Source organism: Alternaria dauci, chromosome 7 (assembly GCF_042100115.1).
Source record: "Alternaria dauci strain A2016 chromosome 7, whole genome shotgun sequence".
Classification (NCBI taxonomy): domain Eukaryota; kingdom Fungi; phylum Ascomycota; class Dothideomycetes; order Pleosporales; family Pleosporaceae; genus Alternaria; species Alternaria dauci.
Genome location: NC_091278.1, coordinates 666,556 through 690,087, shown reverse-complemented (window position 1 = coordinate 690,087; position 23,532 = coordinate 666,556). Strand labels below are relative to the sequence as shown.

The 23,532-nt window shown below is 51.9% G+C and overlaps 6 protein-coding genes across 6 annotated transcripts; 3 read left to right on the top strand and 3 right to left on the bottom strand.

Moving 5' to 3' along the window:
• The first annotated feature begins 5,083 nt into the window (after positions 1 to 5,083).
• ACET3X_007400 (uncharacterized protein) lies at positions 5,084 to 6,675 on the top strand. Its single transcript, XM_069453541.1, has 2 exons — positions 5,084 to 5,697; positions 5,750 to 6,675. The coding sequence occupies exons 1-2, from the start codon at positions 5,472 to 5,474 to the stop codon at positions 6,589 to 6,591; spliced, it is 1,068 nt and encodes a 355-aa protein (XP_069304563.1). The 5' UTR covers positions 5,084 to 5,471; the 3' UTR covers positions 6,592 to 6,675.
• Positions 6,676 to 8,111: 1,436 nt separating this feature from the next.
• On the top strand, positions 8,112 to 11,699 carry ACET3X_007399 (uncharacterized protein). The gene has a single exon (XM_069453540.1). It carries the CDS (start codon positions 8,931 to 8,933, stop codon positions 10,839 to 10,841), a length of 1,911 nt encoding a protein of 636 aa, XP_069304562.1. The 5' UTR covers positions 8,112 to 8,930; the 3' UTR covers positions 10,842 to 11,699.
• A 3,256-nt stretch (positions 11,700 to 14,955) lies between these two features.
• On the bottom strand, positions 14,956 to 16,525 carry ACET3X_007398 (uncharacterized protein; the record flags this gene model as incomplete). Its single annotated transcript, XM_069453539.1, has 2 exons — positions 14,956 to 16,040; positions 16,093 to 16,525. The coding sequence occupies 2 exons, from the start codon at positions 16,523 to 16,525 to the stop codon at positions 14,956 to 14,958; spliced, it is 1,518 nt and encodes a 505-aa protein (XP_069304561.1).
• Positions 16,526 to 18,939: 2,414 nt separating this feature from the next.
• On the bottom strand, positions 18,940 to 20,278 carry ACET3X_007397 (uncharacterized protein). Its single transcript, XM_069453538.1, has 2 exons — positions 20,149 to 20,278; positions 18,940 to 20,049 (listed from the first exon to the last, which is right to left on the bottom strand). The coding sequence occupies exons 1-2, from the start codon at positions 20,238 to 20,240 to the stop codon at positions 18,975 to 18,977; spliced, it is 1,167 nt and encodes a 388-aa protein (XP_069304560.1). The 5' UTR covers positions 20,241 to 20,278; the 3' UTR covers positions 18,940 to 18,974.
• A 220-nt stretch (positions 20,279 to 20,498) lies between these two features.
• Positions 20,499 to 20,933, top strand: ACET3X_007396 (uncharacterized protein; the record flags this gene model as incomplete). The annotated part of the gene is made up of 2 exons (XM_069453537.1): positions 20,499 to 20,625; positions 20,758 to 20,933. The coding sequence occupies 2 exons, from the start codon at positions 20,499 to 20,501 to the stop codon at positions 20,931 to 20,933; spliced, it is 303 nt and encodes a 100-aa protein (XP_069304559.1).
• A 152-nt stretch (positions 20,934 to 21,085) lies between these two features.
• Positions 21,086 to 23,260, bottom strand: ACET3X_007395 (uncharacterized protein; the record flags this gene model as incomplete). The annotated part of the gene is made up of 2 exons (XM_069453536.1): positions 21,086 to 22,876; positions 22,925 to 23,260. The coding sequence occupies 2 exons, from the start codon at positions 23,258 to 23,260 to the stop codon at positions 21,086 to 21,088; spliced, it is 2,127 nt and encodes a 708-aa protein (XP_069304558.1).
• Between the last annotated feature and the right edge of the window lie 272 nt (positions 23,261 to 23,532).

Sequence of the window (23,532 nt, the reverse complement as noted above, 5' to 3'; positions counted from 1 at the left end):
CCAAATGATGCGCCTGCGTCGACTGCGGGGACTTCTTCGAACGTTTGAGCTTCATGGTTGACTATCGCTGAGGTTGAACTTGACCAGAGAAGGTGATATAGTCGAATTTTTTTGTTATTATTAAGTAAGGCGAAGGCAATCTAAGTCTGCCTTGAATACTTCAAAGCTTTTTACCCAGGTGAAAGCGCATGCAAACGCTTTAGCACTCTAACCGATTCACCAACGTTGAGGCTCGACTTGGTCGTTTGTCAGGTGAGCGAGGTTCACTGCTATAAAAATCCCAATAAGCACTGATCAGTGCGTCCCATACCTTGAGCTTCGTCACCTGCTGTTCGTTTCCAACTCTCCGTCCCCCGCCCAGATATTGTACAAAGTGAAATCTTCAGAAAAGCCAAACGTTGTATCAAGGCTTCGCTCCCGCCTTCTCAACTCTTGCCTGTATCCTTTGCTATCCCGGTATCGTTCTAACCGTGATTGCTCCTCGCTTAATTCCTCGAGATCGATAACCGACATTCTGTCTAAATTCTCTCTTTTGTCAATGTTGTATCCACTCGAAGCTAACCACCCAGAACTGTTGAGCCAGACGGTACACTCTGACCTGACCCATATTCCAGGCGACTCTTTATCCATCCGCATGGCTTGGAAGCAGACTTGGAAAGGCCGTTCGCAAGGAAGTTTCAGGAGTTTGCGCCGCAATACTATCAGAAGAAAAAGTTTCTTGCACCTCAGACAGAAGTTTTTATAGCTTTTCGAATGTTTGAGCGGAAGTCGCAAGTGCAGTATCAGGTCGATCGGTTCCTTGAACTGGGAAAGCTCTTCGATAATGAGCCTGAACCTTGAACGTGCCCTTGGTATGTCGATATTGATGCTGAGTCTGATCAGATTGGGGCAAAGTGTCCGAATCCTATGTATATCGCTCGCGTCTGGCGCAAACAGCGATGTAACCCCGCGCTGGCAATCCCATTCTCGAGTCAAGAACAACTCTGTGATTCCAGGATATATCGGCAATATGTCCCAAGGAGCGCAACGGATGGGCGGAGGAGGCACCAGATGTTGTCCATAGATACTATAGCTTATACGACGCAACTCAGGCAGAGGATTGCTCATTAAGGTTATGACTAGCTCAGTTCCAGTACCGTCTCTGTCGATTCGATGATCGAAATGAAAGCTGAGATGTTCGAGATAAGGAGTTCTGTCGATGAAATAGCCTGACATCCGAGTTAGCATATGGCCACAGACAATTTGTCCATAAGATATGAAGCCACCTACGAAGCTTAGAGGCATGTTGGAGATGTAAAAGAGTAAGTCGGCGCCAATCTCCTCTCGAAGCCCATATCAACAACTCGCGGCACGTGAACATTGTCGTGTGTAGGATCAGCTTTTCGATATGACGGAAGCTGCTGTTCCGAAAGTAATCCAGCATTTCTGGAAATGTATTGACTTCGTATGAATTGCAGTTGGCATTAGTCAAAATCGATAGCGTAACCTTGTCTCTCAAAGCCATCAGAAGATTTTTCTTAAAATCAGGGTCCAGTCTCTGTGCACCATCGTAGCGGTATACGAGCTTGTTCAGTTGAAGACCCGCTGAATGGGACATGACGTAGCGAGTTATATGAGCGAATTCCGACCTAAACAGAGTCATGGGTTTCCAGGTGCTAACGTTCAGACGTGCTTTCGGGTGTCGAGAAGCCAGTAGATCAAGGAGAAAGTACGGCATTCGTAGAGGGCCAATCCATGTGAACAGCCATAGACATGTGATTCTTTTAAACATGACGTAGAGCTTGTCCCATTCTAGTATATCTTGTGTCGTGGTGTTAATGATGGTGATAGCCCTGATTCTCTCTGCAAGTCGACATCCGGGCGCCGATAACCGCTGCAGTAGGCGAAGATGAGATGCCCTCGAGAGATCGAGCGTGATGTAACGGTACAGATAGAACACAGCAAATAGGTAAAATCTGCGAGAGACTAGACACACGTTGAGGATGTCTTGTAAGCCTTCACTAGATAGGCATTCGATTATGAGGTGCAGAATCTCAGGGCTGAGATCTGCAAGCCGGTGCACGCGTTTCCGTTTTGGTCTGAGTCTGTCCAAGATTCGCATCGTTTTCTCGGGTTGGCTTTCTCTTCACCCTATTTGACCTCTGAGATGGCGGGAAATCCGTGAAGAATGGAGTCTAAATCTGCGCGGGATGCTGATCATGTAAGCTTGAGTAGCAAAGGAGCCGCTCATAATCTCCTACCTTTCTGTCTACAGTCCAATCGGAGTAATGCGAAATGGTTAGACAAAGATCGCGCAAGAACAATAGCAGATAATTTGAACACGAGAAATGTTTGAGCAGACAGGGTGTTCGTGCGAAGCGAGTATCCCAAGTCCCTTGGTTCGCATATTGCCAGAATGCACAAAGTATCTCTGCGTACCTATGGATGCAGTGGATCGTTCCGAGATAAAAAAAAATCCCATCGATCCAATAGAAACATCTTGATTGCAGACATCTTGACCGCATAGAGCAAAATGCTACTCAATACTGAGAATGTCTCGAACGAGGTGAATTGGAGTTTCTCACGATAAAAATTCCTAGGCGAATGGTATGTCGTGATGGATTTGGTGCCTTTGGTAAGATGTTGCGGGCTCGGAACATGTGAAAGGCCACCTACGGAGTCCGACAAATGCAGTCCATGCACGGTCCAGGACCTAACCGTTTCTATCGCAAATGTCACAATTACGAAAGAACGCATCGTGATGTATAGGATTCAAATAGGCGATAGCGCCAAATTTAACATGGTATTTGGAAACTGAGTACGAGAGTTATATCAAAGCGTCCAGCGCCGATTGTGAATGATGGATGGATATACACACCAAACGTTACTAACGTATCCTTCATGAAAACACAGGCTAGGATATAGGGATATCGGGACATGGAAGTAGAAAGATACCCTATTCAGATCCCGATAGTGGCTGTCTTCGGTCCTGCGGCACGTTCTGTCCATGCTATCAACCCATGTTCTGCATGCGCCCAGTATTCGCGCGTCTTCTTGTACATGGCCATACGCTCAGCAAGAGTCGGAGTTGCCATTATCTCTTTGAAAGGGATCGGCCGCTCCTGCACAGGCACATTTTTGAAGTCTATCGCAGTACCCGAATCTGCGCGCTTCGATTTCGCGGGTCGTTGCGTGTTCGCGGGTGGGAGCTGATGTTCGAAGGGCGAAGGTCTCCGCTGAATAACGAGAGGCGGTTGTTTGTGCGGAGTCTCTGTTTTGGGAGAATCGGGATCTGTGATCGGGTAGATGGAAGAAGTCGTGGTGAGACGCACCAGTGCCCTTGTGTCTTGCAGTGGCAAGTCGTCTTTTCGTATCGATTCTGGTATAGATCCTGGTTCAGGGGTGGGCATATTTGGTATTGGTGTTGTATCATATATTTCGCGATCTAGACCAACCCTCTGCCGTAGTCTCGACATACTCGACTGCATCTTCAAGGGCCTGCCTGCATTGTTGGAACTCTCCACTTGACGATGCACATGTTGTTCTCCGCTAGCTCCACGTGCTGCTTCAGTACGATGCGAGGATGGGCTGCGCCTCAATTTAGAAAGGCTTCTAGTCAAGGATACACTTGGTCGTCGTAGCGTGCCGGCGACAGTATCTGACCGCCTCGGTACTTCAGTCTTCCCAGTAGCAACAAAAGTATGCGAGGGTCGCTCGTCCGGCACTATCGTAGTGCTAGGAAAGTAGTTATCGAGGCTCGAGCCGCTATTGCCCAGTATGTTGACGCCACCGACGTGCTTAGCATCCATCGGACTTGAGATGATAAGTGTCCTTGTCTTGGCCATAGCTTCGATGCGGCCCCAGCGAGGTAGCGGCGAAGAGTATGAGCCACAGAGTGTCTGATGACCGTGTGTTGACCGGTTGAATACGGTTCGTCTCGAGTGTGGGTCTTTTGGAGGAGATTCGCGATGGAGCGGAGGAGCGGAGGATGCGACACTAGCGAGAGGCAACGGCACTGACAGGAACCATACAGGTCAGCGATTTCTGTTGTCTTATCAACAAATGATCTATAGCCTAGAAGGAACGAGGTCTTCGCTAAGATTCGTGATAGCTTTGGCAACGATGGGACGTAATCCAGTACGTCTGGCAGGAATGTCTCCAGAACTTGGTCTGGTTCCTACGAGTGTCCAGTTTCAACAATGTGGCTAAAGTGCTTCGGATGTGTTTTGAGACCCAGGCTGTGGCTGCATCCTTGAAGTAGATCATATTGGTTGCGCTGAGTTATCTGAGACATGCAACGTTGCGAGCGCGTAATACTACCAGATGCTATTGTACTCGTCTCAGTACCAAAACACACGGGAGATTGCCCATGACGCAATATAACACAACAAGGCTACCCTGACATCCAAGGCATATATGTGTTGCGTTGTTCCATACTCATAGGCTGCCGGCCGCTTGTCGGAAACACAACATTCCGGATGCCAGATGCATAGCATTTGTGATAAACTGCCGGCTGAACATGGACGACCAAGGCTATGAAGGCTTGCTTTCATGGTAAACCGTGGCTCTGATACACGCAGCGTATGCCGCGGTCTGCACCACAATGAACCGTTTGCCATCGTTCGTCTGAAGGTGTCTAATCGTGCTTCGGATGCGATGGGTCGGTTCGGAGGTCGTCAAGAGGCGATGTAAGGGGTACAACGCCATGTACAAAGAGGCGCTTCTATCACAACGGTCGCGAGTGGGCGCTCCTGTGGGAAAGCGATTCAGCTTATTCTGTGATCATTCCCATACCGTCGCGCTCGGAGGATTGCTGCGCGCGTCGTGGAGGCAAGCGAGTGCGCGCCGCCAAGATGAAGCATGTTTGCGACATGCAGAGTACATTTTCGACTTGCACGCGACGTCCTCACACAAATGTACCGTGATCTCCAGGCAGCGATGTTGTTGGTGGGGTGGATGAAGCAGACCGCGTTCCGAAGATTCGCCAACGTCTCACCCAGGCACGCAAGGCATCCCGAAAGTCTTAGCGCGGATCCACTCACAACGGCCCTCAGCGCCACACGAGGTTAGCGAGCTATCGCCACCATCGCGAGGCTGCACAGCAGCGACTTTGAAAGGACTTCACCTTCCATGCAGGGGCAGCCTTCATGCAGTTCGGCTTCTATGCACGGACAGGCCTGGCGGCTCCCGCTACGACGGCTTGCTTGACAGGTGTCAGGCAACACTTGAAGCGCAGGATTGCACAGCATGGCTGGTAGGACTCAGGCTGTATATAAGGCAGAATGCCTTGGGGTGCATAGGGGAGTATCATCACCATCCATCTGTGCAAGTCTTTCATTCATCGTCTTTCAAGTCGTTCACTTCGTTATCCTTCTTTTCATCGTTCCTGGAGAATCGATAGGCCGGCCCACTTTCGTTATATATTCTACTAAAATCCTACTCTTGTTCATCATCCACGATCACGACCGGGAAAAACGATACACGTATTCATTATGAAGAACTCCGTCATCGCTCTTACCTTCATTGGTGTCGCGGCTGCCCGTCCGACTGCCCTCATGACCAAGCGTGAGGTTCCTCAGGAACACGCTCACCGCAATGTTAACCTTGCTGTGAACGACCTGCTGAACCTGAACAACCCGGATAACATCCAGGATAGCGTCTTTGCTCTTCTTGGAGCGGCGGCTGCTGCACAGGGTGCGGGAGACATCGCTGATGCAGGTGGGTTGTTTGGAATACAGGATACAAGCTTCATCAAACTAACTACCTATAGACTGCCTTCAGCAAGCCGTAGCTGACCAGGCCTTCACCAATGCCAAGGAGGCTGGCGATGTCGAGGGCATGACTATGGCTCTCATCTACCGTACCCTGGAACGAAACACTGGCTCTGTCGGTCTGGCTTCTGTTCCTTGCGAATCCATCCAGGCCGTCAATCCCGAGATTGCTGCGCTCCAGCAGCATCAAGACCCTGCCAGCGATGGAGCTCAGGCACTCAATAAGCAGATTGCCGAAGAGCTCGCTCGTCAGATCGCCTCAATTGGTGGCGACCCATTGATGGCTAACGAAGCTTCGACTTTCGCGCCTGGTGAGATTGGCGACCCGACCGGTGCCGGCAACACCTGCGACGACGCGACTGATGATGCAGGATGCATCAACACTCAGAACCTTCGTGTCGATGACCTCACCGAGGACGAGATTGCTGCTGCCGTCGCTGGCGTCAGCGAATCTGCCAGCAACGGCACGGCCGCAGCTGGTGACGCTACTGATAATGCTGCTTCTGGTAACAACAGCAATGCCGATGATGAAAACAACGACAACACTGCTGCCTCTGACAACGGTGTCGCCGCCTTCGGCAGCTGCGACCCTACCATCACCTTTGGTATCCCTTCTGACGGCCGTCAGGAGGAGGCTTTCGAGCCTACCGATCTGAGCACCTTCAATCATGGGTCTGCTCAGAAGATTGACATTATATCACAATTCATCTGCTCACAAATGTCCAACAAGTGCGACGTAGACGCCGCAGCTGTCAGCACCTGCGATGCTGCTGCATCTGCCGCTTCAGGACTGACGGGTCAGGCGGCTGCAGATGCCTTTAACTCGGCTCTTGGTCTATAGATGAAGGCTTGATATGGGACGTAAACAGTAGGATAGGACCAACGATGATATGGCTCGCACAATGATAGAGACATGTATGCATCCAATGTTATGCCATTCTTGAATGTCAAGAATTCAAGATTTATCCAATTTATGGAACTTGACCGTTTGCGTCCATGTTCTGTTCACAAGTTGGTGCAATCTAGCTCTCTCGAGAGACGTACCGCACATCAGAGAATTGGTGCAATTTGGCATACTTGCTATTTAAAGCGCGGTGGAGGTGTCGCAGAGCGTATCATCATCACCAGAATCACTGATTGTGCTCAATGATCGCACCAGGGCTGCGATAATGTTCGCGAGCGCATGACGCCCCCGCATTCTCGACTATTGAAGATACTGGAGGCACAAAACAAGGCCCATGGTCTTTCTAGAACAGGCTGCGTCTTGGGCCTCGTGCTATGTTGAGCGGCTGGAGCCCACCCTGAGACCCTCAAGGCGCTCGGCAGTCTTCAAGAAAGCAAAATTCAGCCAATGAAATCTCAAGATCCAGGACTGCTGGTAAACAGTATTTCCAGATCGGGGCGAACCACGTGCATTTCGGGATAGCTAGATATTGGTGTGTGATGAGCTGCAGCCGATCCAGACCGTTTTCGCAGCCAAGCGCGGCATGCACACAACGTTGCGGCACACCAACTCCAGGCGGGCGTAGAACAGGGTCGAACTTGCCAGCGTCGATGGGCTATCAATGCAGACAGCAAGGAATACATGATGGTAGAGGAAAATGGGTTCTGATTGGAGGCTGCCGTGCAGAGGGACGCACGAGAGCGCTCGAGGTATTGGCTATGGAACAGCCGTGTAGTAATGACTCGAGCACTTGTTGTGTTGTAGAGCGGTGGCCCACGCTCCACTGTGGAGAAGAGGGTTAGAGCGGTAGCGAATTGGGGTTCTCCAGTGTGGCATTGGCCGTGCGTAGTGTCGCGTAGCGCATAGGTGGCAGGTTTCTGCTGGCTGTCGCTCATTCATGTTCACCAAGGTGCAGACGAAGTCTATGTGGCAGAGTGGGGAGGAAAATCAAAAGACAACGCGGAGTGGCCGTTATGCAAGCTGCGAGGCCGTCCGCGAGCTTGCAGCGCGTTGGCAGCGGGAGAGTGGACGGAAAAGTCGTGACATGTGTTCGTGCTTGCAGAAAAACAAGGCCTCTATGCAGGGGCCGTCGAAAAGAGCGCCACGATCCAGGTATGTCTGCACGGACCACACGAGTCTCGATGCGGTTAGGCCGGGAGGAGGAGCGCGTCGAAACGCGTCAGTTTCGTTATCGAGTGTTTGCGGCAACGGCCTCACGTGGTGTTGTGGAAGCACAGAGGGCAGCGGACAGCATACCTGCGCGAACTACCGTAGCGGAGCGCATGTCGCCTCGCGTGGGCGACTTGAAAAAAAAGTGTTGGACAATAAGTGCTTGATTTTGTGCGGGGCTCGGGGCACCTGGTGGGTTCTGCAGAGGTTCTATCGACGATCTTGGTCTAAGCCCGTCCGCTGTCTCGCACTAGCCGGCCAGCAACCGTCAGCCGACTTTTGCGAACCTCACCGCACATCACCTTCACCATCACGACTTTCACGACCATCCCGAGCCGACCTCGCCCGTCGCACTCCCGTGCGCGCCACGCGACCTCCTGACGACCGTTTCCTTTTCGTCTTTCACGAATCTTCACTTTCGCTTGCGCATTCCATGGACGCGGAATAAGGCGCCCACTTCCCTTCCGCCCACGCACCCGGGCCCTTCACCGCGACCCACGACTCCCATATTCTGCCAAAACCCGCCATCATCCACCTTTCACGATAATCCACGCGTTTTCGGACCCGTCTCTCCACCTTTGCGCCTTGTTCTCGACTTTTGCTAATCGCGTTCTCGCCCGTTGCAAGCTGTTGTCGCGACTTGGAGCTACGCGCCATCGTCGCCAAAACGATCTCGCGTGCATTGTCCGTGGTTGTAGAGCTTCCGCAACACTGAAAACGCCTGTCGCCAGTGCATCTTCGAGTGCGCGACGCCTTGCAACAGTCCGCTCGCTTCAGCAAGCCGCGCTCCATCCTAATTGCACGTGTAACCACCCTGCAGCCGCACTGTCGCGTTCGCAGAGTACCAAACAGCTGCTGGGACCCGCGCCACATCGAACCTCCCGCCCTGCATAATCCAATCACACCGACACCAACCGGACCACGCTCGAACTGGATGCATCGATCGTTTGTCGTGCCCGAATTGCCGTATCTCCTTGCTGTTCCTTTGAGAGTGGCCTCTTGGTGTGGTCAAAGACGACCGTATCCTGAAACACCCGACACCCCGGCCATCTCAATCCGTTAGCAACATGGACGCCGAACGACCCAACCTATCTACTACCTTACCAAGGAACTTCATGTTCCATTACCGTGACGGCCCGGCTCCACAGACGCCCGAGCCAGAGCCGCAACCCGAGCAGCTGCAACCGCCGCCGCCGCCTCGACAAGTGCTCAAGGTCCGTCGTCGCCGTGCCACCTTGGCCAGGAACTACAATAGTATGGACGCAGTCATGGACCAGCAACCCATCCCAACCATTGAGGCCCCCGAGATCATGTCCGAAACTTCAAGCGATCTGCCACCGTACTCACTGCCCCAAAACGACGCGTTCCTGTCTCCAGGCTTCGGCTTCAATCGCATGCTTTCTCCACCCAAGACTCCTGTTGCGCAGATGAGAACCATCAGCCACTACGAAGGACCTCAGGACTGGTCTGACATCCCACACGTCAGTCAGAGTGAATCATCAAGCAGACCCACCTCGTCGTCAGGCTTCTCAGACTCGTCTGTCTCGTCCTGCGATAGCATCGGATCCTTCATGTCGAGAAGCGGTAGCTGCACCAGTCTGGAAGACGAATCATCAGACCCCTTCGCCTTCTGTCCACCTACGCACAAGTCTCAACGTCCGGCCTCACCTTCAATGACTACTCCACAACCTCGACCTGCTAAGAAGCTAAGACTGAGAGCATCTTTCAATCAAGAAATGGACCACCACTTGTGGATGACTTACATGAAGTACCTTCAAGATCCTACAGTGACGCCGTTCAAAGCCCTTCCGAGCACCACTCCACCGAATGGAGTATGCCATCGCGTGGCGAGGATGGCCCGCAAGACCTGGAAGGGCCCAAAGCACACTCGTGCTGGTCCGAACGCGACCCCACAATACAACCCCCTGACTGGTACACCAAGTGCCCTGAGGTCGATTAGGGGTGGCAACAACACACCTTTCGCTCGGCCAACCAAGTCATCAACACGATTCCCTAGCGAGAAGCAGTGTCGAAAGCGACTACGAGACTTGGCCAAGCAGAAGCCGACTCTGTCTGCACACTATCAGCGTATGCTTCGTCGATCGCCCTCACCGCTACAATCCTCTCCTCCACCCGAGCCAGAGCCACAACCGACACAGCCGCAGCAACAAGAGCAGCAGCCGTTGTCGTCGCCGTTCTTACAGGGCTCTACTAGCTTTTCCACAAGGGACATGAATCTGTCGCTGGCTACAAGCACCGCAGCATCGATGCAGTTGGGCAACCCGTTGTCACAACTTGCCAACGATATAACACCAAGACCGTCGCCGCGAACATGGTCAAGTGCGCGTTCTTCTGCTCACCAGAAGTCGCAATCGCTTCACATTGGTCTGGGGTTGGGCAACGTACTGGGCTCGCCTTTCCATGCGAGGTCTGAGTCCACCAACAGCAAGATGAACCAGAGCAACGCGCGAACTTGGCACGTACCTTCATCCTCTACCCAAACACCACGTCTCGGCTCACCTTTCCAACTGCACGCACCTCGACCCAAGTCAAGAGTGTTCAAGCGACGCGCGCTTCACAACAGCTTCGAAGATCGGGCGCGAAACCGCGGAGAGAGCTTCGTCAACGAGATCTTTGGGGCGCCAGCCGAGTCAAGTCATCGTCGTGTGAGGAGCCGTGGCTTCAGCTTGGGCGACATGATGGAAGGTGCCCGACGACTGCCTCTAGTCAACGATCCGTCAGGATTCAACCCGTTCGCGCACGCTGGCTCTGCTATGCCTAGCCCAGCTCAGACCTCGCCTGCCATGCCAGCAGATATCCAAAGCAAAGGTACTGTTCGACTCGGTTCACCATTTGTTGGCCGGTCAAGCAATACCTTTCCTCGAGCGGCAGTCTCGCATAGCTTCGAGCCCCCGGCCTCATTCGAGCAGCGTTTCGCTGGCATGCCTGGCGACTCGGCACACCTATATCGATCGTAGAGCTCGATCGCCTTCTCTTCTGCTTAATCTATGCAACTAAGCATGGTTGCATTGTCGGCGTTACGTTCAACAGCCTCAAGCGCTGTCATTGCACATACTTGCCACTGGGCCCACAGCCTACACCTGCTTCCTGTTAAAAGCATTTCCTTTGTTCTGTCTATACCTACTTCGACCTTCTTCAGCGCCAGCCTTTTGCCATCGAGCGTGTCCCTTGTGTGGTGATACATCCGATGTTGCCGGCGGACCTCGGCACGTTGGGCTCATCTTGCTTCATGTTCTCGACTCTTACTTCTTGGACATGGTCATGTGGCTACATGTGTCTTCGATGAACTTCAATAATTTGGGTGTGGGAGGCCGGGGACGACGTTGGGTTCGGTCTTGAAGTTCCTACGAACAGACTACGCCCGACCAAGCCTATGACTTCGGTTTTCCCATCTCTTTCGCGTATTCAAGCATTCTTGCTTGGCTATAGCTTCCTCTCCTTACCAACCGACCGTGTAGATCGGTTCCTTGTTTCCTAGTGTTCATGTCTTTCTCTTCTATCACGACGGACATGATGAACGTTACGAAGCGTGTGTGGGATATCGGCGCTAATCGGGTATGGAGTCTTCACGAATCTCAACGACTGTCTCGAAGCGTGAACGACCAATACCCAGTCTCATGTCTTTCAGTGGCATCTGCTTCGATGTGGATGTGGTCCGACGGATTGGATCGGCTGGATAGGTGATATGGCGGGGTTGACGGTTCAGAGAAGAGCCTAGAAACACTTTGGTAGATCAGCTGGTCCTTTGCGAAGGAATACAGATGCTTCGAGCAGATGACCTAGTAATGAATGAAATGGATGAAATCAAATGAAAAGAGTGTGAAGAAGAGACTGTGCGTTCCACCTAAACCCCTCTCAGTGCACTGATCTCCGCACCGCCCTGCCGCAAAGTAGTTCCGTAACGTGAGCACAGGCGTCATCATGTCTGGTCTGTGCCTTTTGCCCAAGATCCATGGTAGGCAGTTAGCCCTAAGCCATGACACGATGGATCCCCCTGCTGCACCGCATTCCCTTTGATGAAAAGCAACGGCTGTTTCAACACGCGATACGGGACAAGAGAAACCAATAACTTGTTTGTAATCTGTGTGCAGATGAGTCTGACCTGACCGGCAGGAAGGCCCATCTATCGATCTTCCGGCAGAAAAAAAATAAAACATTGCAGCAAGTGGATGTGGCACCAGACCAGCCCACAACACCAACCCCGAAGTTGGAAGTTTTGCGGCCGCATGCACAGTTAGGCCTAGGCATTACGCCGAGGCCTAACGTTTTCCTTTGCTGCCGTGGGTGTCCGGCCAGTCACAGGGTGGGAGCGTAAGCCGTAGTACCCACTTGGGTCTATTGTGTGGAGTTGTTGTGATGGAATTGTGTCGCACGTCGCGTGCCAAGGTTTCTTCAGCCCGTGTGCCCTTGTGTGCTTTGGTGCGACGCGTGCAAAGCGTAAATCATGTGCTACCGCGAACGCGTGAGACGTGTCAAAGGGACGTGTTGACTGCGTAATAGTTGGGCCGGATGCGGTGTAGTCATGGTTTGGCATACAGAGGGGCACCCTGAGAAGGATCATCGCGTGCGTCGGGTAATCTATCTAGTGCAGCGGCTGAGTTGCTTCTGGCACCTAGGCATACGCCCTTTGGCAATGGTATTGGGTGCGGATGCTTGTGTGTTGCCCGGTGAGCATGTATAGTAGATGCAGGTTTTACTGAACGCGTATGTGGAGCGGCGGACGCGTTTGCTGAGTGAGCTCGAGATCATTGGTTGCCATTGCTTATTCCCCTCACCATCCAGCCCAACCGTGATAATCTCCGTTCCAAGCCCTTCGTTGCTGTGGTTTCCTCACGACACCATCACACGATGCTGACGACACGCGCTGAACTTCTTCAGCCGTGGCCGGTTTCACGTTGAGGGGGCGGGGTTTGTGTGTGAGTGTGTGTGGAGACGCTGCATGCGGAAGGTTCGACGGCTGATGATATTGGGCTGAGTCTGTCGTCATCCTCAGTATTACCACGGCAACTGAGGCCAGCCTAAGGCGACGGATCGTCTTTGCAATATTGGAGCCTGAGCTAGACCTTACGATCTTCTTCCCGGGTAGCTATCTACCTATCCTTGGCCAGGACTTCGTCTCCGTCGGTCCTCGCGTTCGCGATTATCCGCGGCCATTCGGCGCGCCTTCGGATCCTGCTATCTCGAACCTAGGGCATCATCTATTGATATGGCAACTTCCATTGTGCAAGCATGTCGACTGGTGGACTAATTATCTATTGCTTGGGATGTCGTATGTGGGAAACATCTTGGCCTGGCTACTATCTCTTGACGCACACGTAACTCTGCTCAAGGTTTCCACGTCGGACGACCAAACGCACTGCACTCACATCCCACATTCAAGTATCATGCAGTGCCTTCAAGTACACCCCAGAGGTCGAATACGTCCACGTATACTCACCCGATGCGTGAAAGAAAGCGACTATTGATAAGTACTAGAGTCTGACTTTGGGAAGCTATCATATATTGCCGGTGATATCGGTTCCTCGGAACACTATTCGATGCCCCCAATGTGCTGACTACGAAGAATTCGCCATACAAGACAAAGAATATTCCATATGTGTGTATTGGAGCACCCTAGCTTTTTGGTAGCGAGGACACTCTTCCCGTGAAATCCCGATCCTTTCCCTTGTTTGGAAGATCTGGTCTCATGTGAGTTGTGGTAGATGCTAGTGGTTCGTCTTCTTAAGCGACCACCACGTATCATGTGCGGTACCGTAGAAGATTTCGAAACTGTCTGAAATTATTTACCGACTAGCTCGTTCGTATCTACTACAGCAAAATCACTAACACCCTTCAAGCTGCAGACTCCGTCGTCCATGTTGCCAGTACTACGCCGCACGAAGATGGTTTTCGACAAAGCCTGTCCCTCTCTCGCACCCAACACATTGCGTTGCAGTCTACTCGAGCTTCCGCGCGAGCTTCGTGATGAGATTTACAAGTTAGCTCTCACTTTCGAAGAAGGTCTCAGCGTCGCGAAGGGCATGAAGTTGCATCTGGTCGCCTCGAACACAGTCGCAGAGGATAACAGCCAAGTCGCGATCTTCGAAGCCAACACGCTCAAGTACACTTGCCGTCAGATATACAACGAAACCAGAACCCTTACCATGCAAGTCAACAACATCTTCACATTCAAATCGACCAAGCCATACGATCCCGGCTTCGACCGCTTCCTCAAGTTCGCACCAGTCTTCCGGGCCATGCGGAGCGAACTCCGACTGATCAATATCCACCAATACCCTGAAGCAATCAGCCTACCAAGAGCGATATCCCGGTTTTTCAGTGCCCCATCATTCAAACATCTAACACACTTTTGCCGACATCATCCCACAGCCACCGTTCGATTACACTTCCAAAGCGAGCTCCGATCCTTTGGAAAGATGCACAGCATTTGCTCCGGCTTAGACCTGTGGTTCAGGATCTTACGCGGCAAGCTGTGCCGGGCAGTCGATACATGTTCTGCTCTGGAGTGTTGTAGCCTCGAGGATTTCGAAGGAGCTCCAATCTGGCTTGGGATATTGCCCCCGAACCTACGTATCATGATAGAGTGGAGGGAAGACGGCTTGCTAGGCAGCCCGAATGGTCTTTTCTGTCGGTTTTGTTCGCGGCGGACGGAGCATGGGTACCTCGGTTGCTTGGATTGCCAGTCTGGTACTTGTCGTCACATGTGCGGTTGCAAGGTGAAGTTCGCTGCGTTTGTTGCAAAGTACAAGGACGGGCTCTAGCATCTTGATTTTGTTCTCTTAGGGGATGTGTGTTCTCCGCTCCCATTTTATGAATCATTGTCTGGGGGTAATATCTAGGAAGGTTGTAGTATGGTTTTATTGTATTGGACATTACAATAAGTCTATAGGTTAAGAGAAGCAAAAAGTCTAGGTCTTAAAAAATACAAATAGTACAACAACGTATCCCAAACTCCTAGCCGTAGCAAGCCGGGGTATAACAACGACTGATGCATAAAAAGGCATACTGACATCCACAACCCGCCCCTACTTCGTACAATTTGTCCCCGTCCTTGTCAGTCATAGCGTCTCTCTACGAAGACACATCACTGCCATTCCTCAATTGCATCTTGCTCAAATCTCCGTTCTGATGAGGCATTTGCGCCAACCAGGTAGGTGGCGCCATACCAGTCTGGTCGTGAATAGTACTGAGAAGAGGTGGGAGGCTCTGGAAGAGGTTGCGAATAGGTGCTGAAGGATCCGCCATGCCCTCACTACCCTGGCTGCCAGTGTTCCAGACGTTGATCTTTGGTTGCAGTCCCTTGATAGCGTTGCCGTTTGCATGCGCAAGCTTCTCGTACGTGCCGTTGGTGATCATGAGGTATTGCATGAGACCTTGGGGACCACCGAGGACATTCGCCATGTCGCCGTAGGCCTTGGCCATGGCAGACAGACCTTCGGCTTCGCGCTGTTGGGTGATGAGATGGGCTTGAGCTGCACGCTCCTGGGCGAAGTATTCGGCTTCAGCTCGACGCTTAGAGACGATGAAATTTGCCTCGGCCTCGCGCTCCTTGGCCTGAAAGTTGGCCTCAGCCTCACGGAGACGACGGAAAGCAGCCGCTTCGGCTTCGGCTTGCTGGCCGTACTTGCTTCCATCTGCTGCCTTCTCTTGAGTGTATAGCTCTGCATCAGCCTGCTGCTGCGCACTCTCCTTCTCGATCTTAGCCTGCACGACTTTGGTTGCTCGGAGACGTTCAAGTTCCATGAGCGCCCTCTTCTTCTCGACTTCCATCTGCAGTTCCGCATCGCGGCGTTCAGCTTCACGCTTAGCGTTGATTCGAGCCACATTGAGATCGCGGCCAATTTCAATCTCCTTGTCGGTGAATTTGGCATCTGCTGTGGCCTTCTCGGCTTTACGTTCGGTTTCGAGGACAGCAGTCTGGGCGTGGATCTTGGCGACTTCTTGCTTCGTCTTTCCTTGCTTCTCTGCTTCTCCGACCTCACCCTGCATACGAGCATGGGCAACATCAACCTTGGCCTGGTTGAGAGCTCCCTCATGCGCCTTGCGGGAAAGGAAGGCAAAGTACTCTGAGCCTGGTGTGTCTTGTAGTTCCTTGACGTTGGCGTTGTAAATGCAAAGACCAAACTGGTCCAACTCGGATTGCACTTGCTGAATTACTGCTTGGAATTAGTTTCTATAGTACATGCAGTTTGTGATAGTCCAGCTTACCTTTATCCTTGAAGATCTTACGCTCACGAAATAGCTCTTCCATAGTCATGGTAGAGACGATGCTTCGTGTCTCACCCTCGATGATGCCCTTGACAATCTCTTGAACATGATTGCGACCCTCAGCGACCGAGACGACTCCCTTAGCTGCTGTTTGAGTAGGACTGCCGTCGCTTTCTCCGGTGAGCAATACGGCATATTTCTCAAGAGCTTCGGGGCTATCTGCAGGACCGATTGTGAAGACTGCTGGTAGAGCGAATTTAAGTTTCTCGATAGTCATAGCCTGGAGGGCCATGGAAAAGTCAAAAGGTGTAATTGAGATTTTTGAAACCTTTTGTAGGGGATATACGAAAGCCTTCTTCTTGATCAGGACTTTCTCGATTCCTACACCCGTAATGACGAGGTAGGAATTCGGCTCGGCGACATGGTACCACATGGTGACGGCTGATGTTTGAAAAACCTAGGTGGTGTTGATGGTAATTTCAATGGAGTTGGTGTCCAATATCGGAGGATTGTCAATGGAGATTTGAATGGGTGGTGTAGTAAAGAGGAGTGGTGCAGCACTTATATAAGATATAAAATGCTACCCAGTAACGAGCTTGGGGGCTTTGCTTGAGTTGCGCAGTGCTGATAGAACCACGGTACCTAATGTGCTCACAAAGGATTCGAGGTCGTACCGTACCAGAACTGAGGCTCGCGATGATGATGAACAGGTGCACTGAGGCGTATTAGGCAAAACAGGGGCTATGTTGACTACTTTATACATCTCGAATTATTTGAGGTCATATATGCGCATGCTGGCTTATCCGTGCAACCGGCATGTAAAGGCGTTTTCGGTGACCGTCCTCGTCTAGTGTTCGTGGAAATGTGTGCACGGACCATACGGCTAACACAGAAACGAGTTAGTGCTTTCTGCCTTGCGCCACAGAGCCGTCTGCGTGTGATCATCTCAGCCTTGAGCCTGAACCGAGGATCTGTCTTCTGGAGGCATAACTCCAGCGCGGTGAGCGGAACAGGTCAGTCTTTTGCTGCGCAATTAATCCCTTAAAGAGAAGGGCCGGTAAGGCGACCTCCAGGCCAAAATTCAGGAACGCGCTGTGCAGATTGGGCGTTCCTAAGCTTCCGTCCCGAACTTGCTGGTCGAAGTTACTGTCCTCTGGCTTATCGCCTCCAAGACATTGCTTTCACTGCGCCAAGCTTCCCGGCCCGAACGCCTCGCGACCGCGCAGACGCATATTTGTGATTCGCTTATTGGAGACGGCGCAGCATAACAATGCGCCCTCATTTCCATGGCTTACAGTGTCACGAGACCGTACGGGTACCATTTAGGTCTAGTTAAGGCATCAGTATACGGGGTTGAGGCAGGGCAGACTTCTAGAAACTTTGGTAACCAGAGTATGGGTTGCCGAGATCCGTGGATATCAATGAATGACTCTTCTGATCACCGTCACTGAAGTGGAAAACAGTAATTTGGTAACGAGAGCAAGTAACCGACCAAGGAACACGAATCGCCGCAGCAATCCTGATGTCGAAGCATCTACACTTCCGCATCTCCACACACTGCGATACCTGAACAACCTCCATCTCTCAACCCCATATCTCGACAATGTCTCGAAACGAAAAACAAGCCTCTCCCCCACCGTACTCGGAGTACAGCTCACCAGCGTCCTCACGAGGCCAAACCATCCTCGACCAACTAAGCACAACCCGCACACACCACATTCAATCCGTGATCGAAAGGCACGTCATTCCTCTAATCGAAGAGCGCGCTACATTCGGCATCGCACAAACGACCATCGCCATGCTCCCCTCCGACATACCCTTGCCCGTAGTGGAAGAGAAATCCGAATACAGCTTCGACACTTCCGACCCCAAACCGGTAGAAGTAGTGGGCTTCTCATCAGAAGACGAACCGAAAGTCGTGCGGTTAGAAGGCCAAATGAACCGGACAGAGTTTTGGAGACCGCAAGTTGTGATCGTAGAGTTGGAGCGTATGCTCAGCGAAAATCTAAATGCGAGCCCGGTTCTAAGGAGTCCTAGAGGACATGGAAGAGGTCAAGCGGATAGTGCACAAACGCATACAAAGAGAGGGTTTCTCAGCAGGGTCATTCCATCTTTAGGGCCAGAGCTGCGCTCGCCGAGCGGAAATCCCGAGGTTGGCGTGAGGCAATTGGATCAAGCAGGAATGGTGGTGGTGAAAGCTAGATTGGAGGAGATATGCTTGAGGACTGTCAGTGAGTTCGGCTTATACGATACGATGTCGAAGCAGTGCGTTATCATTCGGGTAGATGCGCGGTGTTGAATGATTTCTAGAGCCCGTAGACGAGACATCGACTGCATAGCAAGGGAGAATATTCAATCATTTTGCTGCTTCCTAGCTACAGATAGAATGCATACCAAGCGAGTACAGATTTTGATGGGGCATATGGAAGCAGTAGTCTTCACCTTTTCCCTTATGCAGTACAACACAGGTGTCAATCATATTACACTTCTAGGTCAGCATGTGACAGATGCGTTCAGCACCTCTGTAAAAAAGAGGGTAGTGCTGTGCACAAATCATGAGTTCGCGTGCTGATGGCTCAACAGCGGCGCAAAAACAATCCTCCTCCGGGAAGGCTCGAACTTCCAACCTCCTGATAGCCAATGGTGTAACAGTCAGACGCGCTAGCCAATTGCGCCACAGAGGATTTGTTGCAAAATTGTCAAATTATGTTCAATATATTTTAATGATACTATGCACATGAGTGTGCTGTAGCTAGACCCAAACTTGTAGCTTGTTAAGGTGTGCGCAATGAAGTGGGGCAACCAAGTCCTGAACCCTACCACCTCAAAGTCTACATCCATGACATCGTGCTCGTTCATATACAACATCCTACGTGCTGTCGCTATGACTGGTCTACTTCGCTCTTCAGTACTACGATGCCATAAGGATCCCGGTCAACTTCGCTGACGCCAATTTCAAAGTCATCGTCCGCCAATGCCTCTTGTAACTCCTCATTGTCCTTCTCCTCTTCTCTGACCTTTGTCCATTCTTCTTGCACCGCTTCTTCCAATTGTTCCATCAACACCTCTGCCAGGAAGCCACGTTCAGAATTGCTGTGAAACAAGCTTATGACAACTCTTCCCTTCTCGATCGCCGCAAGCGCCGAGTGATGGTCCATCTCGCCTGTGAACAGCAGGTCCACATCGAGACCGTTGAGTAGGCCTGAGCCAGAGCCAGCGCATATGCCTACGCTACGTATCTCGATATCAGCTATCGTCTTGTTTTGTGGTATGGCGATTGGAAAGCCCTTGGGGTTGTTGAGTCCCTTGCCTATGCGATCGAGGAGCGTAGGAAGCGGTTGTGGGTGGTCGAACCTCACAATGCGACCCATGCCTGCTCCAGGGTGTGAGGCTAGTTCTGGCGATTGGGGTTTGATGGCTTCGCGCTTGTGAGGAGCTGTGAGGGGGATCACAGTGGGGGCGGTCAGCTTGCCAAAGCTAAGCATTGGCTGACTAGGGTGATGTTGCAGTGTGAATGTAGGGCGCTTCTTCTTCTCAATGAAGGGGTCGTCATCATCTGCATTCGTGTTGCTTGTAGCTTCCGATCGAGCATCTGCATCTGATCCATCATGAATCGTCTTCGTGCCTGTTACGATATCCGCTAACCAATCCCCGAGGCCTCCTGGAGCCGAGTCAAGCGCGGTGTGCGGGCTGTATACACTAATACCATGGCTAGCAAGGCGTAGCAGCGATTGCTGTTGGGTATCGGCAAGAGTCAATGACTTCAGGCCCCGGAATATGATAGGATGATATGCGATGACAATAGAGGATTTCAAGGCGATTGCCTCGTCGGCGACAGCTTTCGTAAGGTCGATGGTAAGGAGGACGGTGTTCGACTGGCGACGCGACGGATCGAATGGTGCCTCGAGCAGCAGCCCAGTATTGTCCCAGGAGTTGTCTGCAAGCTCCCGCGGGTACCTTCGAACCAGTCAGTATATGACATTACTTAAACCGCGTAGAGGTCCTGGTCAATCGCTATGCATTGAAGAAGGGACGACGCTTTCTAGTCCTACTCACAGCTTCTGCATAGCCCGCACCACCGCCTTGGAGAAGGGCGCTGAAGTAGTGGTCGCACTCATAGCGACTCGTCGTGCGGCAGATGCAAACATACAGCTCCCAGATGAACAATGGCAAAGCAAGACTACGCGTGCAGCAATCCCGACTCAACGCGCCTGTGACCCCTGCAACTATGCGTCATAGCCCCTCCCCTCTTCAAATCCCGGTCTTTCCCCGTTTGGAAGCCGCATCTAATCAGATCCGAAGATAGGAACACCAAGTCAATATCACATCATCGCCTTATGGATCCGCGACACAAACTTTACAAAACTCTTGATAATCTTGCCATCGAACCAGACGCTACGAACAACATGAGTGCAAGGACGGACGAGGAAGCGGCCAACGTGCAGGCAACTTCTGGCGTGACCATGGAGGGCCTGGAAAGGAAATTGAAGGAGGGATTGGGCGCAACCTATGTTGAAATTGAAGATCTGAGTGGTACGTACTAGTCTTTGGTTTTCAGGGTTAAAAAAGCCAGGAGGATTGTGTTGTAAGCATAGTTTTGAATTAGAGAAGTACGAATTGGCAAACGGCGCAATTCGCTGAGCAAATACTAATGAACAAGAATAGGTGGATGCGGGCAAATGTACGAGGCCATCATCGTGTCTCCCCAGTTTGCCAAGAAGACTACTCTAGCACGGCATCGGCTGGTCAACTCGACGTTGAAGGAGGAGATTGCGGCGATACATGCATGGACGCCGAAATGCCATACGCCAGAGGAGTGGGAGAAGAAGAAACCTCAGTGAAGAGCGGCCACATTGAATTGGGCATTTGAGAGAGCACGAGTGCGGCTTTGCGCGTCACGAAGCATGGAAACGACGAACATGATGCATGCACGAGGGAGGCGGGTACCATGATCATTGTCTACTAGCTTGTACATACTTTTCACTGCAGACCTCTAGCTGAGTAGCACTCGTATCTCACCACTGGTACGAGGAAACAGATCTCTCAACCCGGGCTCCTGCTCCTCGTCTTCCTTGTCTTCATCGTATGTCAGATCATCAGCCGCCATCATCTTGCCCTCTACAACTTCAAAGTCTTCGCAGAATTTGCCAGCCGCTTCTTCTGTGATTGTCTGTATCATGTTCCTGTTACGCAGCCGCTTGATGTTTTCTGATGCGTCGATAATAGCTGACGGCAAAAACTCATCCAGCTGCTGACTGGCTGCGACGAGTGCATCTGGCTTGAATGCTCCCAATTCAGGGATTGTCTTGAGGCTTTCTGGCGAATCATCGATCTCCTCAAGGGCATTGAGAAGGATGGAAAGACCAGACTCATGAAGGAGATATTGATGTTGGTAGTCTGTCAACTTCGCAACGTTCTCGTCAATCGTATCATCGATCTCGTTGACTCGCTCGCTAGCGAAGGCATACGCAGAGAGCACCTCTTTTGCTGCGTAGAGACAGTTGATGGCGAAGATGGCGCTGTCTGGCTCTTTCATTCCTTTCTGCAAATTTTCGCAGCCATTCAGGAAAGGGTCTAGCGATTCCGCAAGTACAGTCTGGAATCCTTGGCCATTATCCTCTGTTGCGGCAACTGATGTATCGTAGCTCTTCGCAAGGACACGAAGCATCTGAAGTGCATCTTCGAGAAACTCAGGAGCGGACAAGTCGGCTGGTGCTACAGCAAGGTCGCTTTGTACATTGGCAACGTAGTCCCTCATATTGGCACGGAATTGCCGCATCGCAGAAGCTTCCAGTGCGTCGAATACGTCCAAGACCTCAGAATCTGCTCCAAGTAGCTTGGCAAAGGTTCCTTTGTAGAAGCCGATCAAGTTTGCAATTTTATAAGCAAGAGTAGCATCGTCGTGGCTTTGAACAACCTGCTCAGTCCGCTGCCTCAAAAGACGAGCCACACCTGTTAGATCGCGGCTGACGAGCTGGTTCAAGGCTTTCCGTCCGTCGAAGAATTCTGCGTCCGCTTCGCCTTTCAGCCACGGCTCGCTTTCTAGACCTGCTTGAATGGAACGTTTGATTTCATCGCCATCTGAGATGAAGAGGTTCTCAAGTGCCTCCCTCTCCGATACGGTCGTTGAGTGAGCCCATGCAAGCATGTCTCCAACATAGCGGAGTGGGTCGTGGGCATGAAATTCGATCGGTTTCGTGGCTATGTGCTCTTCTGAGGTCGATCCGGTCAACGCAGCATGGAACGAGTCGGATAGAATGGCTTCTCGTGCCTCCGCGAACGAGTCAAGACAACTTTGGAATAGGGTAGGACGTTCGGCTAACACGCGCAGAGACCGGCGCACAGAGGCACTGATTTGCGGGTTTTCAAGATCCAGTGTCTTGAACTCGCGTTGAATCCATCGATACAGCTTCTGGAAGGCTGAGTTGAGCTGCTTGGAGCTCTGTTCTAGCACCTCCAAGCCCAATCGTTGGTCCTCAGTTCCCAGCAGCACCTGGCAATCGTGATGTATCTTCTTTACGCGGGTCAAGACTTGGAAAAAGTCTTCGTTGACAGGCTCAGCAGTGGATGTCAGAGTAGTGGCGTCTTCTTCAGATATCAGGAAGTGGGTACTAAAGGCGTTCAATATTTGCTGCTTAGATTCGACCTGCTTCCTCTGAGTGATGAGGCTTGTGGCTTCTTCCAAGACAGGCCCAGTCTCTCTGTTGGCAGCCTCAATATGGCCGCGCATATCCGCGCAATAAGTGTTCAAGCTACTGATGGCACTTCCGATACGTTTGAGTTGCTAGCTGAGCTTAGTCCGACGTCTTTAAGAGTGCGTGTTCCAACATACTTGGGCAACCTGACCAAAGTCCTTGATGATCTCGCCGTTGCACTCAATGACCTCCTTCTGCACATCTAGACGCAGCTGACGTCGTGTTTCGGCCGTGTTCTGCACCCGACGTGCATCCAGAGTTTCCAAGGCATCACGAATCTCTAGGTCTGCGTACGACGCAGAGAGCACATTGGTGATCCTGCTCGAGAGGGCATTTGTCCCTCGCGAAGCGGGGGCTGCCGACGGAGAGGACGGCGAGGTGGCATTCTGAGAAGCGGGAGTTGCTCGATCCTGGAAATAGCTCACGGACATGACTGGGTGGGTGTTGTGCCTCTGGGCCCAGAAAGGTGGCATATCGGGCTGACAAGGGGCAAGTGCAGCCGAGCCTTATCGATATCGGTCGCGTCACCTGCGCGATTGCCATGTGCCTGCATCACGGATAGCCGCAACCACCTCTCGTCTCTCCTGCTAATCTCCATCACGCTGATATGGTCACTGACTAGGCTTACGTCAGTGCTCATGGAGGCTCGTCTTGACTTTTGGGGATCACGTCTTCGGTCCTCTGACCACTCTACCGTCCTCCACACACCCTTGACCCGGCACAGCACAGCACGGCCACGCGCCCC

Coding starts and splice junctions, on each gene's coding strand:
- ACET3X_007399 (XM_069453540.1), top strand. CDS start 8,931: ATGGACGCCGAACGACCCAACCTATCTACTACCTTACCAAGGAACTTC.
- ACET3X_007400 (XM_069453541.1), top strand. CDS start 5,472: ATGAAGAACTCCGTCATCGCTCTTACCTTCATTGGTGTCGCGGCTGCC. Junction 5,698..5,749: donor GGGAGACATCGCTGATGCAG/GTGGGTTGTTTG, acceptor AACTACCTATAG/ACTGCCTTCAGCAAGCCGTA.
- ACET3X_007397 (XM_069453538.1), bottom strand. CDS start 20,240: ATGTTTGCATCTGCCGCACGACGAGTCGCTATGAGTGCGACCACTACT. Junction 20,050..20,148: donor GTGCGGGCTATGCAGAAGCT/GTGAGTAGGACT, acceptor ACTGGTTCGAAG/GTACCCGCGGGAGCTTGCAG.